This window comes from Erpetoichthys calabaricus, chromosome 14 (genome assembly GCF_900747795.2).
Source record: "Erpetoichthys calabaricus chromosome 14, fErpCal1.3, whole genome shotgun sequence".
In the NCBI taxonomy this organism is placed as follows: domain Eukaryota; kingdom Metazoa; phylum Chordata; class Cladistia; order Polypteriformes; family Polypteridae; genus Erpetoichthys; species Erpetoichthys calabaricus.
Genome location: NC_041407.2, coordinates 78222686 through 78242941, shown reverse-complemented (window position 1 = coordinate 78242941; position 20256 = coordinate 78222686). Strand labels below are relative to the sequence as shown.

Genomic DNA, 20256 nt, shown 5'->3' with positions numbered 1-20256 from the left:
GTGCCATGAGCGACCTTCGATGAAATAATTTATTACAGAAGTACTGTCTCTTTCAAACGTACTAACCTCCAATTCCTGTCCATACTTTTCTTTCTCCAATCGCCACACAATCAGCTCTGTAATAGACGTTAAGCCATTTGTAAGCTTAGAACGCCGATTCTTCAAAACTTTTAAGGAACATTGAAATATCTTCGTAGTACATGTTTAATTATTCTATTCGTCTATCCTTCCAGTGTCGCGTCAGCACCAGCAAGAATACAGCGCAAGGCAGGAGCTATCCTTGAACTATACGCTGCGGCACCGTGTCCTCACATGTTTAATTATTAACAATACAGATTATTTAAATGAAGTTAAAGTTTTATCTGTATACTATAAGCAACATATTTTGCTGCATTTCATCTTAAAAATGATACTGTCATCATACGCGCTTTATAAAGTAGCGCAGGTTGTGCAATATTATAACTGTAGTGCAAGTTTACAGTGAGGTGATTGTACTTATAAGTACAAACAGTTCTACAAGGAGCACTTGATGGACTGATTGAGTGCGTTTATAGTTATTGGGATGAAACTGTTTCTGAAACGCGAGTGAGAGTAATATGGAAAAAGATGATCCGCAGTGGCAACCCTTAACGGGAACAGCAAAAAGAAGAACAAGATGCAGTGAGAGTAACAACGCTAAAGCAGTTATGGTATTTGGAATACAATGGCTATTCCCTGGCCCATTATATTGTTACAGGTTAATTACAATCAGATGCATTAAATTTATGAACGATATGCGGCTAATTTCAGTGTATTTGATAAAGCCGCCTTCGTGGATGTGGATCTAAGAAAGAAAGGGTTATCACACAGGAACAGTAGCACTGCTTTGACGCTGGGTGCCGCCAGTCTGCAAAACCGAGCGGAGAAATTGCGTACGCCAAGGTATGAGTTACCGTGGAAATGTGCGTGGCTTTACGCCAAGTTTAGGTTTTATACATCGCGATTTGAGCGTGGGAAGGTTCGTACGCAACATTTCTGTGCGTACGCACCGTTTATACATGAGGCCCCTGGAGATGATCCAAAGGGGATTTGAAACGGGCTGCACCATTAATATGGAACACGTAGTGGAAGTCACATTACAAACCTCCTGAGAACACAGAGAACCATACTGGTTGTGACATAGTAGCTCTGCAAGCATGAAGGAAGACAAAGCCTTTTTTTCAGTGGGGGGTTAGTAGACCTTGTGATGGTAGTGAAACTTGTAATGCTACCAAGGCAAGAAAGAGCGAGTAGCTTCTTCAGAGTTTAGCAAAGGATACAACTTGGCCTGGCAGACATGAAGATAAACAGTAAAAAGGCAAAGAATGGGTGAATAGAGAGGGCTTGCAAAATGCAGCAAGATTCCTGATGTGCCAGTGGCAACATATGGTCCTTAGCAGGGCCATCTTAATGCATGGACACACTGGGCAGTAGGGCATAGGGGCCCCATGCTAATTTATGTACAGTATGTTGTGACTTGCTGAGTGGTTGTGTAGGTAGGAGTCCCAGTGCACTGCTTTGCCTGGGGGCCTATAATGCTGTTAAGACAGCCCTGGTCCTTAGCCAGGGAGGCTGCGATGATGTGAAACAGATAAGAGGCCAGGACTTTCTCCCCAAGCCACCCCTTACAAAAATTAAATACATGTAAAATATATTTTTTAAAAATGCATTATCACCTATATGAGTATGTTTAGAAATGCAATTAAATAATTCTAGGATAACTATATTATATTATCTTACACTACACTTAAATGTATGGCAAATATATAATCTATTGTTGTTTTAGTATAATGCAATGTATTTTTTAAAATATAAAAATTAATATATTTTAAAATACTAGGAATAATATATGGTAAGAGGTTGTCGAACTTATATTTTTAAATATACTGTAAATGCTAGTTATACTATAAAATATATTTCAGAGTTTATTTTTAAAAATACTTGTTTTTGTATATTGCAGTGTTTTTAAAAAATACACTAACCTGGCATTATAAGTATGACCAAGTAGACATTTCATAGGTGTTGCTTAAGTTAAGAAATGTTAGACCAAATCACACTGTGACACAGCACACATTATAAACCTATTATTAACTGAGTACAGGTAAGTAATAAGGTTGTAAATTGAAACTTCTCTGTGCTGGCGGAGCTGCCTGGTTGAGCTGCTTTTAGTGAATTACAGGGAGGTCAAAATAAATTGGTATAAGAATGATCTGGCTTGGGTCTGAACACACTGTATACTGCAAGTTTTATACACAATATGTTTAAAAATTGGTTTGTTTCAATAAATTAAGGGAAACGTGTGTCTCCTTGTATTTCAATTATAGTATTAAAGTCTGAGTTACATATACAGTATGTTACATTATTGGGCCACATTTTTTTTTTTTTTGGATAGATTGCAATATATTTCTTTTTCGCAAATGATTAGCTAGTAGTAACCCTTCAGTGTTTGGATACATTGGGACTGTGTTGTCCATTTAAGAAGGAAAGTAAGTGGACACCAGGGACAGCTATGCTGAGGTTTAGCCTGGTGTTTATGTAGCTGGACTGCGCCGTCCTAACTCTGAAAGTTGTTGTTGTTGTTATTATTATTATTATTAGTAGTATTAGTATTATTAATATAACATTAGTGCGGTGGGTTTGCACCCTGCCTGGGATTGGTTCCTGCCTTGTGCCCGGTGTTGGCTGGGATTGGCTCCAGCAAACCCCCGTGACCCTGTGTTTGGATTCAGCGGGTTGGAGGATGGATGATAACATTAGTATTAGTATAACATTAAGCTGATGTCTTCCTCCAAGGCAGGGATGTCAAACTCCAGGCCTGGAGGGCCACAGTAGCTGTAGGTTTTCATTCTGACCCTTTTCCTAATCAGTGATCAGTTTTCACTGCTAATTAACTCCTTTACCCTTCATTTTAATAGCCCTGTTTTTAAGGATTCAGTCCACTGAATTGATTAGTTTCTTCATGAAATGGCAGTAAAACAGAAATGAGATGTGAAACGAGCCAACAGAGGAGCAGCTAAACTGGGATTTCAAACTCCAACCAATTTCACTCCAACCAATCTATTAATGAGAAGCTGATTCTTGCTGTTAATTAAGCCCGTTATTTAATTCCGTGGCCTGCTGCTGCTCTCATTCTGCCACAGAAGACATTTCCAAAACTTTTGATTTTCTGTTCGTCAAAATGTTTTGGTGACCTGAGAGATCAACCTTACTTTTCTTTATGTTCAGATATTGTGTGACGGGCACAGATGAGCTGGTCATGTGGTGGCTTGTTTTGTGTCTTATTATTGTTTGGCTGCTAATTAAAGAAAGAGACAACTAAGGGGCCTGAGTCAAGTTAATTAAAACTAAAGCAAAAGAAGTTAATTAGCAGCAAAAAACTGGTCACTAATGAAGAAGATGGTTAGAATGAAAACCTGCAGCTACGGCGGCCCTCCAGGCCTGGAGTTTGACACCCATGCTCCAAGGTAACTGAGTTCAAGATGAAGTACAATTGTGTGAATGCATATTTTGCATTTAGAGTATGGGCAGGTTAAGTGACTTACTAAGGATCAAACACTGACTGAGAAGGAGAGTTAATGTGAAGGTTTACTAGTTTGTAAAAGAGGTCAGAGTCAAGATACAGGGAAAAGGTGTAGTACATTCATTGTCAAGCAGTGAAAAAACACATCAAAAGGTAAAGAGCGACGACAGAATTATTTTTTACTGTGAATCTTTTTAATTTTATTCTGGGCATGGAAACAGCTTACAAGAGTGCTGTCTGATTGCACTATATTATCATCAATTCCTACAGTGCTGTGTAGGAATAATGAGGTTAGAAAAGGAGGGAATAAAGAAACACATTAACAATTCAACCATACAGTTCATTCATTCATTCATTTCCTTTACTGGGTCTTCAAACTGTCAATGGCTAACAATCTTGGTAAATACTTTGGTACCATACAACACTTTAATAGACCATAAGAACAAATTTCTTATTTTTTTCATGGAGGGACAAGATACCTAAAATCCTTTTGCTGTCAATTACCAAAAATCACAATGTTGCTACAGAGTTAGAAAAGTCAGCATGAACAATAACTGCTCTTGACTTCAGTGACTTAGAAATAATTATATTGAAAGTAAACTCACAGGTGTACTGGAGATCTCCTTGTCATTGAAAATCAGCTTCAGCTCTGCAGATGGGCTCAGCTTTTCAACCTGCAGCCACAGCCTCACGGTGCCATTGTCCAGTACATCGACTGCCCAGTCAGATTTCATACCTATCACTATGAAATTTTCAACAGCTTAGAAATCATATACAGTATTATGGATCAATTACTCAACAGTAAATAATGAAACATGGTCTCCTAATAAGGGATACAAAGTAAATGGAACAAGCAAATATACTTCAAGTAAGCATTTGTTTATATCTTAAAAGAATAAAAAAGTTAATGAAATCTTTTAGTGATGTGGCTATTAAAATAGTAACAATATGCTATAATATTGTCATTCAGAAAAGGGCAGTGGAAATGTTTAAAAGTAAATTTACACTACAAATAAACACGTCATCAGAATTAAATATACATCAAGTCATGAAAAAAAAAATCATTTGTGCCTGGAAGTACTTGTTCAATCTGAATGAAAACCAACAGAGAGAGATCGGTACCTCGAGATAAGTGCAATTATTAGATGTTTTGCATGTTATACTCACAATTGCCACTAGATAGCCTCACATAGACTATAGTTTAAAATAGCAGTAAATTTGTAATACTGCCATCTTGCCTGTGGGGTGTACATGCAGAACTCTTAGTTGACCTACATGTGCTGAACTATGTTACAAAAGATTTTATTCTCAAAATTTGATTCTAATTCATGAATGGTGGATGGATCTCAGAGTGTAAAATTGAAAGCCTGTCTGCACTTTCTCCTGTCTAAGCAAACAGTGAGATATTTGTTTCTTCTACACCAGCCTGGTGCAATATTCCTGTGAGGCAATGTCCAAGCATATATTCCTGCCAACCCCAGGGAAAGCCTACGTGATATTAGCAAAGTGTGTTCAAGATTGAATCCACGACATACTTCCTCATGTAACAGATAGTCATGTAGTTGACAAACTTTGACAAACTTTAAAAATTATGTGGATGAGATATAAAGACACTTGTGCTTTATCTTAGTTAAACATTGAGTAATCGCACGTTCATTCCATACATGCCTGATTGATTAAATATTCTCCTCTCTTTTGTGTTTATTATGTTTCCCTAATGACCCAAGATCAGTACTATAGCATTCTGCAACACTACTTACAGTCCATTCCACATCCTTCACAGAGGTGCAATTAAATGAGGGTTACTTATATCTGCGTCCAAGAAGCCATCTGACCCCCATAGGACTCCACTAGTGCAGCCCAATTCTCAACCAATACATGATGCCAATGCTTGGACTGTGGATTAATTACTCTCAAAAGCATAGATAAAGTAGATCCAACAGAATTCTTTCAGGTTAATGGTCAATCGTGTAATCAAGGACATCAGGGGAAATCAAGGGAGAGTGCGTTTAGGACTCAAGCCTGGAAGCACTTCTTTACTCAAAGAGTTGTGGGGATGTAAAACAAACTACTGAATCATGTAGTTGAAGCAGAAAACCTGAGAAATCTGTAATAAGTGTCTGGATACGATACTGGAACAGCTTACCTATTAGCTAATAAAGCAAGCTTGATGGACTGAATGGTCTCCTCTCATTTGTCAGCATTACTATTTCTTACTCTTCAAAGTTACTACTTCTTACTCGCATATCACTGTTTCTACATACCAGTTTTCATAATAACTGTGACACTACTCTCAATATGAAATGGAGGATGACATATTATAGTCAAATCACCTTACTCACATGACACTCCAATACAGTTTCAACACTCGCATCCTGCACTTCTCTTTATCAACAGAACAATAGTCAATTTATAGTATCTTAGCCATGGACTCGACATCTCTGTTACTCTATAAATAATTTCCTAACTTAAGAAGAGCTGTCACAAAATTCATTAAACATTTACATTTTATATGTTTAATTTTTTCAGGTTAAACAGAGTGAGCAGAAGTAATAGTAATGCCTTGTTCATTGATATATTAGCACGACTAAAAAAAATTTGGACAGGAGTATCAGTAGGTTTTGCACCCTAGGAGTCAAGTTATCCGAAATATTCCATAACATTTTAGTAATTATTTACTGCTCTGATGCTGATCTTTTTGTCATAAAATAGGTCATTAGGATAGCAATTGACGAGAAGAATTGATAATTAATTGCAGAATTACGGTATTTGAGGGTTCTCCTAGAGTGCCTTTTTCTCTTACATGATTTGGCTCAAAAACTAATCGACACATTTTCATCTCATAACAGCTTAAGTTTCGTGTTTGGTATTTTTCCGTCCAGCTGTTTTCACTGTAGACTGTCCTCAAGAAACTGTGACACACACACAAACCCATCATCGAGATATTGATGTTTTCAGCATCAGGGGATCCTAAAATGTCAAGATCTGTTGAAAAGTGAAGATCGAAATTTTTGGTGAATCTAAAGCATCGCTCTTCCCCCATAGACGATAGGTTATGGTGGGGGAGGGTGCAAATTAAAAATGATCTAATTCTCATCAGTTCCTGCTGGACAAAGTGTCACCTAAGTCTGTATCTAATACTGATTTACTGTGGAGAGAAACAATAGTATGGCTGCTTCAGTTCATTCCATGTACTGTAATACCTTCAAGGACTAAATTCATCTCTGCGTTTTATACAAAAAACAGATAAAGAAATATTGCTTGAAAGGCTATCCTGCCAATCAGAGTTTTATGTTTGTAGAAACTATATGTGGTTAGGACTTGGAACAAAGTAATGGTGGAAGGCAGAGAAAAAAAAGAAACCTTAACGATGTGCCAAAACCATGCATATAAAAAAACTTACATGGATTTCTTACGTCCCAGCTGAGCTTCAACATCCTTTCAAGATCTGTATAGAAAAAATATCACTTGCATAAATTGCTTTGTCATGCTGTCACCATTTTGATGGAGGTTACATTTGTCTAGACCAACATGCCTCATGCTGCGTATTCAGACACCTATAGTCACAGTGCCTAGGTTTCTTACTCCAAAACACAAACCTAGACACAGCTAGGAAATGTTTCCATAAGTAGCACCTTTGATACACCCCTAAGAAGGAAGTAAAGAATTTAGGGGTAACTGTTGACTGTGACCTGAATTTTCAATCGCATATTAATCAGATCACTAGGATAGCATTTTTCACTTAAGAAATATAGCAAAAGTTAGACCTCTTATATCATTGAAAGATGCTGAGAAATTAGTTCACGCTTTTGTTTTCAGTCGACAGATTACTGTAACACACTCCTCTCAGGACTACCCAAAAAAGACATCAATCGATTGCAACTAGTGCAGAATGCAGCTGCTAGAATCTTAACTAGCACCGTGATGTCCCTACATTGATGGATTAGATAGATAGATAGATAGATAGATAGATAGATAGATAGATAGATAGATAGATAGATAGATAGATAGATAGATAGATAGATAGATAGATAGATAGATAGATAGATAGATAGATAGATACTTTATTAATCCCAATGGGAAATTCACATTCTTTAGCAGCAGCATACTGATACAATAAATAATATTAAATTAAAGAATGATAACAATGCAGGTGAAAAACAGACAATAACTATGTATAATGTTGAATGTTAACGTTTACCCCCCGGGTGGAATTAAAGAGTCGCATAGTTTGGGGGAGAAACGATCTCCTCAATCTGTCAGTGGAGCAGGACAGTGACAGCAGTCTGTCGCTGAAGCTGCTCTTCTGTCTGGAGATGATACTATTAAGTGGATGCAGTGGATTCTCCATAATTGATAGGAGCCTGCTGAGCGCCCTTCGCTCTGCCACAGATGTTAAACTGTCCAGCTCCATGCCAACAATAGAGCTTGCCTTCCTCACCAGTTTGTCCAGACGTGAGGCGTCTTTCCTCTTAATGCTGCCTCCCCAGCACACCACTGCGTAGAAGAGGGCTCTCGCCACAACTGTCTGATAGAACATCTGCAGCATCTTATTGCAGATGTTGAAGGACGCCAGCCTTCTAAGGTAGTATAACCGGCTCTGTCCTTTCTTGCACAGCGCATCAGTATTGGCAGTCCAGTCTAATTTATCATCCAGCTGCACTCCCAGATATTTATAGGTCTGCACCATCTGCACACAGTCACCTTTGATGATCACTGGGTCTATGAGTGGTCTGGGCCTCCTAAAATCCACCACCAGCTCTTTGGTTTTGCTGGTGTTCAGGTGTAGGTGGTTTGAGTCGCACCATTTAACAAAGTCATTGATTAGGTCCCTATACTCCTCCTCCTGCCCACTCCTGATGCAGCCCACAATAGCAGTGTCATCAGCGAACTTTTGCACATGGCAGGACTCCGAGTTGTATTGGAAGTCCGATGTATATAGGCTGAACAGGACCGGAGAAAGTACAGTCCCCTGTGGCGCTCCTGTGTTGCTGACCACAATGTCAGACGTGCAGTTCCCAAGACGCACATACTGAGGTCTGTCTTTAAGATAGTCCACGATCCATGCCACTAGGTATGAATCTAATCCCATCTCTGTCAGCTTGTCCCTAAGGAGCAGAGGTTGGATTGTGTTGAAGGCGCTAGAGAAGTCTAGAAACATAATTCTTACAGCACCACTACCTCTGTCCAAGTGAGAGAGGGATCGGTGTAGCATATAGATGATGGCATCCTCTGGTCCCACCTTCTCCTGATATGCAAACTGCAGAGGGTCAAGGGCGTGTTGAACCTGTGGCCTAAGGTGGTGAAGCAGCAGCCTCTCCATGGTCTTCATCACATGTGATGTCAGAGCAACAGGCCGAAAGTCATTCAGCTCACTAGGACATGATACCTTTGGGATTGGGGTGATACAAGATGTTTTCCAAAGCCTCGGGACTTTCCCCTGTTCCAGGCTCAGGTTGAAGATGCGCTGTAGAGGGCCCCCCAGCTCCGATGCACAGACCTTCAGCAGTCGTGGCGATACTCCATCTGGACCCGCTGCTTTGCTGGCACGAAGTCTCCTCAGCTCTCTGCTCACTTGCGCTGTTGTAATTATGGGTGGGGATGTCTTTCCTATGCTGGTATCAGCAGAAGGATGTGTGGAGGGTGCAATACTCCGAGGTGAGAGTGAGAGTGGGTTAGGGTGGTCAAACCTGTTAAAGAAGTTGTTCATTTGGTTTGCTCTCTTCACGTCTCTCTCAATGGTGGTACCCCGCTTCGAGCTGCAGCCAGTGATGATCTTCATCCCATCCCACACTTCCTTCATGCTGTTATTCTGCAACTTCTGCTCCAGCTTTCTCCTGTACTGCTCCTTCGCCGCCCTGAGCTGGACTTGGAGTTCCTTCTGCACGCGCTTGAGCTCATGCTGATCACCATTTTTAAAAGCCCTTTTCTTCTGGTTCAAAAGGCTTAAAGGATTAAAGACCAGGCGTCCATGTGACTGTGATCATCAAGTCCTTCCATGAGAACCCTGAACACCATGAGGACTAATTGATGTCATTTATGTTAGGTAGAATGCCTAGAGGGGGCTGGGTGGTCTCGTGGCTTGGAACCCCTACAGGTTTTATTTTTTTTCCAGCCGTCTGGAGTTTTTTTGTTTTTTCTGTCCTCCCTGGCCATCGGACCTTACTTTTATTCTATGTTAATTAGTGTTCTCTTATTTTAATTGTTATTTTGTCTTTTTTTTCTCTTTCTACATCATGTAAAGCAATTTGAGCTACATTATTTGTATGAAAATGTGCTATATAAATAAATGTTGTTGTTGTTATTATGTGGTTCAAGGACAGGGATCCCAAGTTCCTGTCTACACTGATGACAAAATGACCACTTATCCTGGATAGGGTGGAAAAAGCAAAGAGAAGGATACACCAGTATAACCTTTTTGGATTTTGGACAGTTTGTATGGCTGGTCTTATTTTCCTTCTTACCCTAATGATGATGTGGATAGGGTATCTGGGAAACAATTAAATGACACAAGCATTTCTTCATTGCTATCAATGGGCATTTTAACTGTCAGCATATGTTGTACATGCACACTCAATGTGCAAATTATTAGATGACCACTATACTTATACTGGGTAGGGCCTCCTTTTGCTTTCAAGACAGCCTCAATTATTTGTATCATAGATTCCATAAGATGTTGGAAACATTCCTTTGAGATTCTGGTCCATCCTGATGATTGCTTCTTGCAGTTTCTGAAGATTTGTTCGCTGCACATTCATGCTGTCAATCTCCCATTCTAACACATCCCAAAGGTGTTCTATTGGATTCAGATCAGATGATTGGGAAGACTAATGAAGAACACTGAGTTCATAGTCACGTACATGAAACCAGTTTGAGATGACTTTTGCTTTGTGATGCAGTGCACTATCATGCTGGAAGTATAGCCATTAGAAGATGGGTAAATTGTGGCCATGAAAGGATGCCAGCCTTGGCATTGAAATGATAATTGTTTGGTATCAATGGGTCCAAAATGTGCCAAGAAAGCATTCCCCATGCGATTACACCAATACCACCATCCTGGACTGTTAACACAAGATGGGTTGGGAGCATGGATTCCTGCTATTAATGGCAAATTCTGACAGTACCATCTGTGTGCCTCAGCTGAAACTGAGATTCATCAGACCAGGCTGTGATTTTTAGTGGTAGAACTTGCTCTACAAAGGATAGTTCTCAATGAGCCATTTGACAAGAGTAAATAAAAATAGCAAATATGTAAGTTGTCTGGGACAGCCATGAGCAGTAATTTTCTGAATGAAACAGGAAAGTTCCTGATAACACAAGGAGTGAAAAATGCATCATGGGTGTCCTAATAGCAACTTATACCCAATCTTCAGGGTGGTATGTGGTAACAAGGAGCATTCAAAAGAATTACAGGGGCCATGGTGCCCTTTCTGCAGTGCCTGGCCTTTCAAACGCATTGAGTCTTAGATGCAGAGACATCTATTGCCACTAGAGGGCACTCAGATCTTTGCAGAAATTAGCTTATTCTAAGGGATAGTCCCAGAGCTAAAAACAGCATGGGGTATAACAGAGATTCCTTCAGTCAGGGTGAGGAGTAGAGTATTGGCAGAGGCTTGAATGCAGTGAGGTTGGAAGGCCAGCAGATGGAGGTCAGAGAATGGAAGGCGGATAGAGGGTGCTGGCTAATTTTTGGATAATGGGGTTTAAAAGTGGGGAAATTCAGCCACCCACCTCACTGTTCAGACCAGAATGGGAACCTGTGTTTAATAAGGCCCAGTGGGGCAGCAGGTTTTCTTTGTTTTTTTTATTTTTTTACCTTGTACTTTTTGTTCCTTCCATTTGATCATATTCCCTTTATTTTTGGTTTAAATTTCCAGATTTTTGCTGTATCCCTTGGTTCCAACGTTTTGTTTTCCAAGTTATGTTAGCAAAGGAATAGGCATAAAGTTTAACTGTAAGGCATTTATCATAAATTAAGTCTGTCCATTTAAACCTCTTCTTCTTCAGCTTGGTTAAATAAATCAGCATTTTGTTTCTATTCTTTAGTTCCTGCGCCTTGATTTTTGAGTTAGGGAGGGAAATATATAACGTAACATAATAGTCTCAAACCCGCTTAAACCAGTTCAACATCATGGGCAGCCAGAGCAAGCCCTAAATAGGGCATCAAAGCATGGCAGGGTCCACATTCACACGGTCTAGTACTTATATGGAGCCAATTTGGAATCCCCAGCTTCATTAAAAATTTGAATTACTATTCAATGTATAGCTTCCCACAGCATTCCGTAATGCTTTAAAATAGACGTAAAAAGAACATTACAGTGGTGATACAAATGGGGTAAAACAATGACTTGCTTCTTAAGATGCTGCTGATGTTCTATCAGACGGTTGTGGCGAGCGCCCTCTTCTACGCGGTGGTGTGCTGGGGAGGCAGCATAAAGAAGAGGGACGCCTCACGCCTGGACAAACTGGTGAGGAAGGCAGGCTGCATTGTAGGCATGGAGCTGGACAGCTTGACATCTGTGGCAGAGCGACGGGCACTGAGCAGGCTCCTGTCAATAATGGAGAATCCACTGCATCCACTAAACAGTATCATCTCCAGACAGAGGAGCAGCTTCAGCGACAGACTGCTGTCACTGTCCTGTTCCACTAACAGACTGAGGAGATCGTTCCTCCCCCACACTATGCGACTCTTCAATTTCACCCGGGGGGGTAAACGTTAAAATGATACAAAGTTATTGTCTGTCTGTATACCTGCATTTTTATCACTCTTTAATTTAATATTGTTTTTTTATCAGTATGCTGCTGCTGAAATATGTGAATTTCCCCTTGGGGATTAATAAAGTATCTATCTATCTATCTATCTATCTATCTATCTATCTATCTATCTATCTATCTATCTATCTATCTATCTATCTATCTATCTATCTATCTATCTATCTATCTATCTATCTATCTATCTATCTATCTATCTATCTATCTATCTATCTATCTATCTATCTATCATATAGTGCCTTTCAAATCTATCTATCTATCTATCTATCTATCTATCTATCTATCTATCTATCTATCTATCTATCTATCTATCTATCTATCTATCTATCTATCTATCTATCTATCTAATGAATCCTTTCCAGTGTTCAGCCTGATTATTAATTCCTCCATTTTCTCTACCTTTGTAATCCCACATGGGACTACAGTCAGTTCACACATACACTTTGTGCTCACTCTCATGCCATTGGAAGGGTATCTATCAGCTCAACATTGAAGCTTATGCTTGAAATGGGGAGATGAACAAATTATTTGAACCTGGACAGAGTAAGCGTACTCCACACAGGAGACATCCCATCCTAATTTTCAAACTACATTTTATGAATCAATTAGTGTTATGCCATTGTGTAGTCAGTCTGGTGCATTTGACTTCTCCTTGGCTATGATAGTATGTTTAGAATTTCTTATTAGCCAAAACTGGAACTGTTCACAATATTTGTCTAATTATTTCACCTTGTCTTAAAATGTCTAAACATGAAGAATTCAGTACTTCTGAATGTATGTTTTTTTTAATACAGAAAGTTCAGACAAAGAAAGCATTTCAGCTTGTTACACAACCACACATTAATGAATGAGTGGCAAGCGTTATTCTTTTGTATCAGTGGGGTAGAAACAGAATATAAATGTCAGGTTTGAAATATTCAGGGCTGTCATTAATTCTCTAAAGTTTTTTTTATATATATTTTTTTCTTTTCTTCTGAGATGAGGGTAGATCAGCAGAGCCAACACAAAGCTAAGATGCACATAGCAGGGTGCCACTGGTTTGCAGTAGTGCTTTCTTTCAGTTTTTCATAATATACTAATATTTTTCTTCTTGGTCTTTACAACATTTAATATGTTGCTGCTTAAAAAGACTGCAATTATCCAATGCAAATATACTTTTCTTAGAAATCAATCCCATACACACAATATACATTTTATGCCAAGCTTATAATCAACTGCTAGCTTATATAATGTAACTCAATAAAGATAATTAGGTCTTTTGAAATGCAGATATTTAATACTTTCTTTCTTTATCTTGCAGCATAAAATCTAAATGCTCAGATCACCTTTTTTAAGCATTGGTTTAATTCTTTCAATTCTGCAACATACCATTATAGACCTAGCAAAAGGTGTCAAGCTGAGGTTTTATCAATTACCTTCTTTAGTGAAGTCGTAGCTAGAGGAGAATCCATCAGCATCCAACATTTCTACAGTATAAAGACCGAGGTCATCTTCAGAAGGATTTTTAAACACCAACTTTGATCTAAAGAGTAACAAAATTATTTTGACATTTTGTTTTGTTTGTTTCATTTAATGCTCTTTGAAGAAAATAAAGTATTAGGAGATGAGACAAACATTACAGTCTTTATTTTCCGTTCTTACTGCATGGTGATGGAAGATGCCATAATGAAGACTACTTTAATAAAATGTTGATACACCACTTATTGAACTGGGAAAATAAACTGTAATAAAAACTAAGACTAATTAACCAGCCACAATTAACACAAATTGGACTATTAAACAAACCATATTGAACTGTTTAAATAAGTGTTCAAGCAAGTTCTTGTGTTGAAATGTTTGAGATTTGACATTTTTTAAATAATAGTAGTGCAGACTGCTAGCTATTGATTTAAACTCAGTCTTTAATTGACTTAACCTTTCAGTCCTTATTGATATTAATCTTCATCTTTTATTTCATTTCTTTGGACTATCTAAAACATCTCAAAAATACCCATGAAACTCAGGGTGAAACTTTAAATAGAGCATATATTGTAATGTCAGAAGGTCCTCGGGGTTTGTAAGCATCAAGCCATTTTGACAACGTTCTTTGTAGGATATCTAAGAAGCTGGAGTCATAGGGGAGGACTTTAGTTTGCTCATGGGTGATGAATAAGTATATCTCTACCTAAAATGTCCTGTTATTTACATTTACATCATTTAGCAGACGCTCTTATCCAGAGCGACTTACAACAGTGTTTGTTAGTTTTTTTCGCATACCCCTTGGGGTCAGAGCGCAGGGTCAGCCATTGTACAGCGCCCCCTGGAGCAATTACAGGTTAAGGGCCTTGCTCAAGGGCCCAGCAGAGTAGGATCTCTTTTGGCACTGACGGGGATTCGAACCGGCAACCTTCGGGATACCAGCGCAGATCCTTAGCCTCAGAGCCACCACTCCACCCTTGCAAAATATTATATGGATTCAATAATGAATGACAGAAAAAATGAAAAAGAAAAATAAATACTCATTACCGCTGAATTAGGTATGAAAAGTTCATCAAGGCTTGTTGAGTACTTTCAGTTGTTCACAAGTGTTTAAAATGACCTTAACAGACCTAACTGCCATATACTGGAAGCATCCATCCATCCATTTTTCAACCTTCTGAATCCGAACACAGGGTCACGGGGGTCTGCTGGAGCCAATCCCAGCCAACACAGGGCGCAAGGCAGGAACCAATCCCGGGCAGGGCACCAACCCACTGCAGGACACGCACACACCCACCAAGCACACACTAAGGCCAATTTAGAATCGCCAATCCATTTAACGTGCATGTCTTTGGACTGTGGGAGGAAACCAGAGCACCCGGAGGAAACCCACGCGGACATGGGGAGAACATGCAAACTCCACGCAGGGTGGACCCGGGAAGTGAACCTAGGTCTCCTTACTGTGAGGCAGCAGCGCTACCACTGTGCCACCGTGCCACCCATACTGGAAGCATTTAGCTGTTAATAGAGACATGAGACAGAAAATTAGAGGGAAAAAAAGAACTGAAAGGTGGCTTTTAGCCCATTTGGAAATGGAGATCGACAAAAAAAGGGATCTTGTAGGAGATTCCAGGCAGGGAGCGTCGTCAATCAAGAAAAATTGGAAGAGAATTGTTTAGTTTAGGAGTGAAACCATTCGTTTCAGAATAAATAAGGGCACTCCAAGAGGAAGCGACACCATGAAAGAGTTGTTAACTAAAATGTAAAAGCCATTTGAATAAAACATGAATTATTTGAACTTGACATATGTTTTGAGATTTTTATTCCATTGAGGAGAGGGAGTTTGATTGTAATTTTTATTTGTTAGTTTAGCTTACAGGGGTCCATGTTGTTTAATAAATAAGACTGTCATATCAATGGATCAAAAACAGTAAAGGATTGAAGAATGGAATAATATTTACATTTCTAAAAAGACACTGAAGAAAAAATGTCTGCATTAAAGTATGGATGATCAGGATGGTGACTGAAGTATTTAATATGAGCTGATCATCTAATGTATATTATTATAATTTGCAGTAATCTTATGATGATGCCAATGACCACTTACAGTGCCTATAAAAAGTATTCAACCCTTCAAAGGTTTTCACATTTTATTGTTAAACAAAGTGAATTACAGTGATCCCTCGCTATATCACGCTTTGACTTTCGCGGCTTCACTCTATCGCGATTTTTTCTCATACACGCTTACGTCACTACACATGCGCTTTCTGAGAACTTTTATCTAAGCCCCACGATGGCTCCTAAACGTGCTGCTTTTTCTAAGCTTTCTGACAATGAAACTAAGCGCCGGATGAAGATGCTTACCATCCAGGAGAAGGTGAAACTCTTGGATATGATCAAAGATGGCAATACCCTACAAAAGCCTCCTCACGCATATGAAAAGACAGAGCCAGCAACTGGCTATCAAGATGTTCTTCAGCCACACACCCAGACACCCACTGCCTACTCCTAGTACTCCTTCAGCAGAAGAAGACAACGACGCACCTGCTGAAGATACTGCACCACCTCAAGACTCTCCTACTGAGGTTGTGCCTTCATAGATTAGTGGTTATGTGTAAGAACTGTGTGTGTGTAATTAAATGCACAGTACAATAATAATAATATGATATTTGTAATGTCTAATATGTCTTATTTTCTCTTATTTTGTCTAATATATTGGGTAATACGAGTGTAATGGTGACTAAAGGGTGTTATTTCATGCCTAGAGGGCTCTAATAATGTTAAAAAAACGTATTTAGAAGGTCGTAAACAGGTTTTCTATACTCTAACTGCGAAAATATTCGATTTATAAATAAAGAATCCTACTTCGCGAAAATTCATTTATCGCGGTAGAGTCTGGAACGGATTAACCGTGATAAACGAGGGTTCACTGTACAGCGTTTTTTTCTGACATTGATGTGAGTCATTTTGTTTTTACAAATCTTAATTTCTAAAAGCTACCCTATCTTATGTTAGGCATTTTTCGTACCTGTTGCCTTCTGCTACTTTCTGGACCCTTCCGGCATCAAGATCATCTTTGTAGTTTTTCATCCATTGAGCCTGAGAGGAGTCACTCGTCTCTGGTGTTTGGAATGAGAGGAATATAAAGCCGTCTTCATCTACACCAATTTCAATGTCTTTCAAACCTAATAAAATAAAAATGAAAGATGAAGGCCAAGGAATCAGCCTGGAGCTCATACTGGATTTTCATTAAGTCAGCTCTAGTTAGAGGAGTGTTTTATCCTTGCTTTCTCCTATAGAATTTAAATAGTACTGTTAAGATTCCATAATAACCCTAAGTTTTGTAGCACTTCCCAGAGTTCTCTTTTCAGTCGCCCTATATATTGAAATAATTGACAATGAATTATGAATTTGCATATACTCTTTTCTTTATAGAGCAGGGTTTCCCTCATAATCACCTGTCCCCCACAGAAGGTGATCCGTCATCTATTTTTTTTGGCCAGGGGTTTTAATGGTTCTGCTCTCCCTACATTAAGCTTGGTCATCTAAAAGTTGCTGACCTGGATCTGCCTTGAGTTTTAGAACTAGGCCCACTTTGCCTTTCTGCCTTTCTAGAGTTTTAAGGCCTAGTTTTTGTTATTGAAGCCTTTTTGAGTTTTGTGGGCAACAGATGTCATAACATATTCTGTCCATTCCCCTTGGGCGAGTCTGTGCTATATACCGGGCTAGTTACACAATTTCCATTAAGCTTGATCCACACTTCATTTTTTTCCCAAAGACTGTGGATGGAGTTATATTTTTGGAAATGTATCAATTAATACACTTTCACACTGCGTGTTGTATAATCCCCATCACTGATGGGTTTACAGTGGTTTTGCTTCTAACCACAGTTGTTCATATGGCACACAGCTTTACTTATCTATAGCACATGATGACCCTGATGCTATGGGCTCTCTAATCCAATGTTTTATTTGTATTTCTGAATGAATGAGTAATACTCTCCTGAAGCTAAGTAGGAAACAAACAGAAATCTTAGTTTTTGGCAAAAATGGTAATAATGAAGGTCATAGAATTAAAATGGATCCCTTAGCATTAAAAGTCAAGGCAGAAATGAAGAATTTAGGTTTAATCTTGGACTCTGACCTAAACTTTAAATTATACATTAACCACATAACCAGCACTGTATTTTTAACATTTAAGGGACATTGCAAAAGTTAGACCTCCTATAACATTGCAAGATGCAGAGAAATTATTTCACATTTTTATTTTAAGTTGACAAGATTACTGTAAAGCACTCCTAACAGATCTACCTAAGAAAGACATCAATTGGTTTTATTTAGTTCAGAATGCAGCAGTGAGAATCTTAACCTGTAAAAGAAAATCTGAGCACATCTCATCCAGTTTAGCATTGCTACACTAGTTACCTGTGTCCTTTAGAACTGAATTTAAAATACTACTACTGGTATATATATATATATATATATATATATATATATATATATATATATATATATATATATATATATATATATATATATATATATATATAAGAGGAGGAGGAGGAGGATGTTGGGCGCATGTGCTGATACAGCTCATTCCTGTATTTCGGAGTGCCTCTTACCCTTTCATTCTCAGTGCTAACCTTGGATGTTCTAATAGTGATCTAAGTATTATTCAAAGAGTCAATCATAAAAGACGTGGCAAGATGCATTTTTGTTGTTATGCACCAAGAGTCAGAGATATGGCAGACTAATAACAGTGGAACTTTAAAAAAAAAACTTTTAAAAAACTCACTTTTTAATTTGGCCTTTCATAGCTAAATTTTAGCTCTATTTGTAACAGATTTTATATGCATAGAAATATCATATACCTCTAGGGTTTACACTCATAATTAATTTATACTGTTCCTTAATTTTTCCCTTGGTTTCCTGTGGTGGCCTTTTGCACCACCACCATCTGATTAAAGTACTGTGCAACTGCCTATGATGTTGGAACATTAATGGACACTCCATCTGTTGACAAGATGAACTTCACTGAATCTTCCCAGATGTAACATAAAAAAGCAAGCAATGACTTAAGCACATTTATACCCAGTGGGGGCACAGCGATCTTTTGGCCTCAACTAATTTTTTTTTTCATTTTTGTAACTTGCAAAAATAAATGGTTTCCTACTATATCCCGAAGATATGCAGCTTGTGGTAATAGCTGACTAAATTGGCTCTTTTGTACTTTTTCGAACAACTAGCATAGCTGAAATACCCAGCATTGCCCAGGAGGAAAATAAAGTGTGTGTTTTTTTTTATTGTTTGAGAAAAATATCATAAAAAACACACAACTTTAAAAATAAAAATAAATTAACAAACAATGAAGACTCACTAATGTGCTTGTTTTGCGGTCTTTAATGTATGTTATCATCCAGTTGACACTCGGAACAGGCCAACTCTATTTAATTTCAAAAGCAACAGGGGCGCGGTGGTGCTCAAACATAAAGAATGCTGACAGTAACCTCAAGTTCACCCTCTGGTCGTCGTTCCGAGTGTCAACTGGATGAAAACATGCATACAAGACCACAAGATCACCCATCACCCTACCCAGAAGCGGGTGGGTTAGGGTTGATTTCACCCTACAGTATTTTTAATCGACCAATCAGAAACATGTGTACCAAGTTTGATGAAAATCACTCCAGCCGTTCGGAAGTGATGCTGGAACATACATACGGTACATACATACACACACATAAGCACATACATTGACATTTATACATATAGATAAAGGCTTGTCCTAAATGGACAAAAGGCAAAGTATCATAAGTATCAGGATATGAAAGACCATGGAGCAAGTCAAGAGAGATGCAAGCAAAAAAACAAAGTAAAAAAATGCCTTAACAAGAATTCAAAACTAGTACTAGGAAAACAGACCCTAATAAACAAATACATCAACAGCAGACGTTTTTAAGTTCATTTGTTTTTCATGCAACTGGTAATGCCTGTAACTGTTATATTTTAGACAGAGTTTGTCCCCTGACTTGGGGTTCAGATCTTTGATTTATGTCTGTCTTGTTCGTGTTTGATTCTTTTGTTTGTTAACATTGCGAATTAATGTATGTTAGAGATTTGATATTAATTATGTATTTTATTAGTTTGGCGGTATTGTTTGGTTTCTTTCTGTGCATGCTGCCTTTGTTATGCACCTTGTATTTTGTGGGTGGTCCTCCTATTTGTCCAGAGTGTCTCCCATAGTTCCTGCCAGGTCATTGTGGATGTGTTCTTTTGCCAGTGACTTTCCTTGTACCTTACTGTACTTGTGCCTTTTGTATATTTTGGAATTTTGACCCTCTTGCTTTATTTTTTCGACCACTCAATTTGGATTCTGTATTCAGACTTTGTTCACATTGCATTGCCTTTCCTGACAACTCTTTATGTCTCTTGTGCTTTTTTACAGCTTTACAGTATAACATTTTGTGAGTCTAAAACTTTTATGTTGTAAAG

The 20256-nt window shown here is 38.5% G+C and overlaps 1 protein-coding gene across 2 annotated transcripts in view; it reads right to left on the bottom strand.

Moving 5' to 3' along the window:
- The window catches only part of myom3 (myomesin 3), a 293178-nt gene that overhangs the window by 63817 nt on the left and 209105 nt on the right, over window positions 1–20256 (bottom strand). For both annotated transcript variants that reach the window (XM_051919078.1, XM_028819087.2), the window contains 4 exons: window positions 16797–16953; window positions 13726–13832; window positions 6942–6986; window positions 4144–4280 (listed from right to left, as the gene is read on the bottom strand). In XM_051919078.1, coding sequence (XP_051775038.1) covers window positions 4144–4280; window positions 6942–6986; window positions 13726–13832; window positions 16797–16953 — 446 coding nt within the window. The remainder of the gene's footprint in view (window positions 1–4143; window positions 4281–6941; window positions 6987–13725; window positions 13833–16796; window positions 16954–20256) is intronic.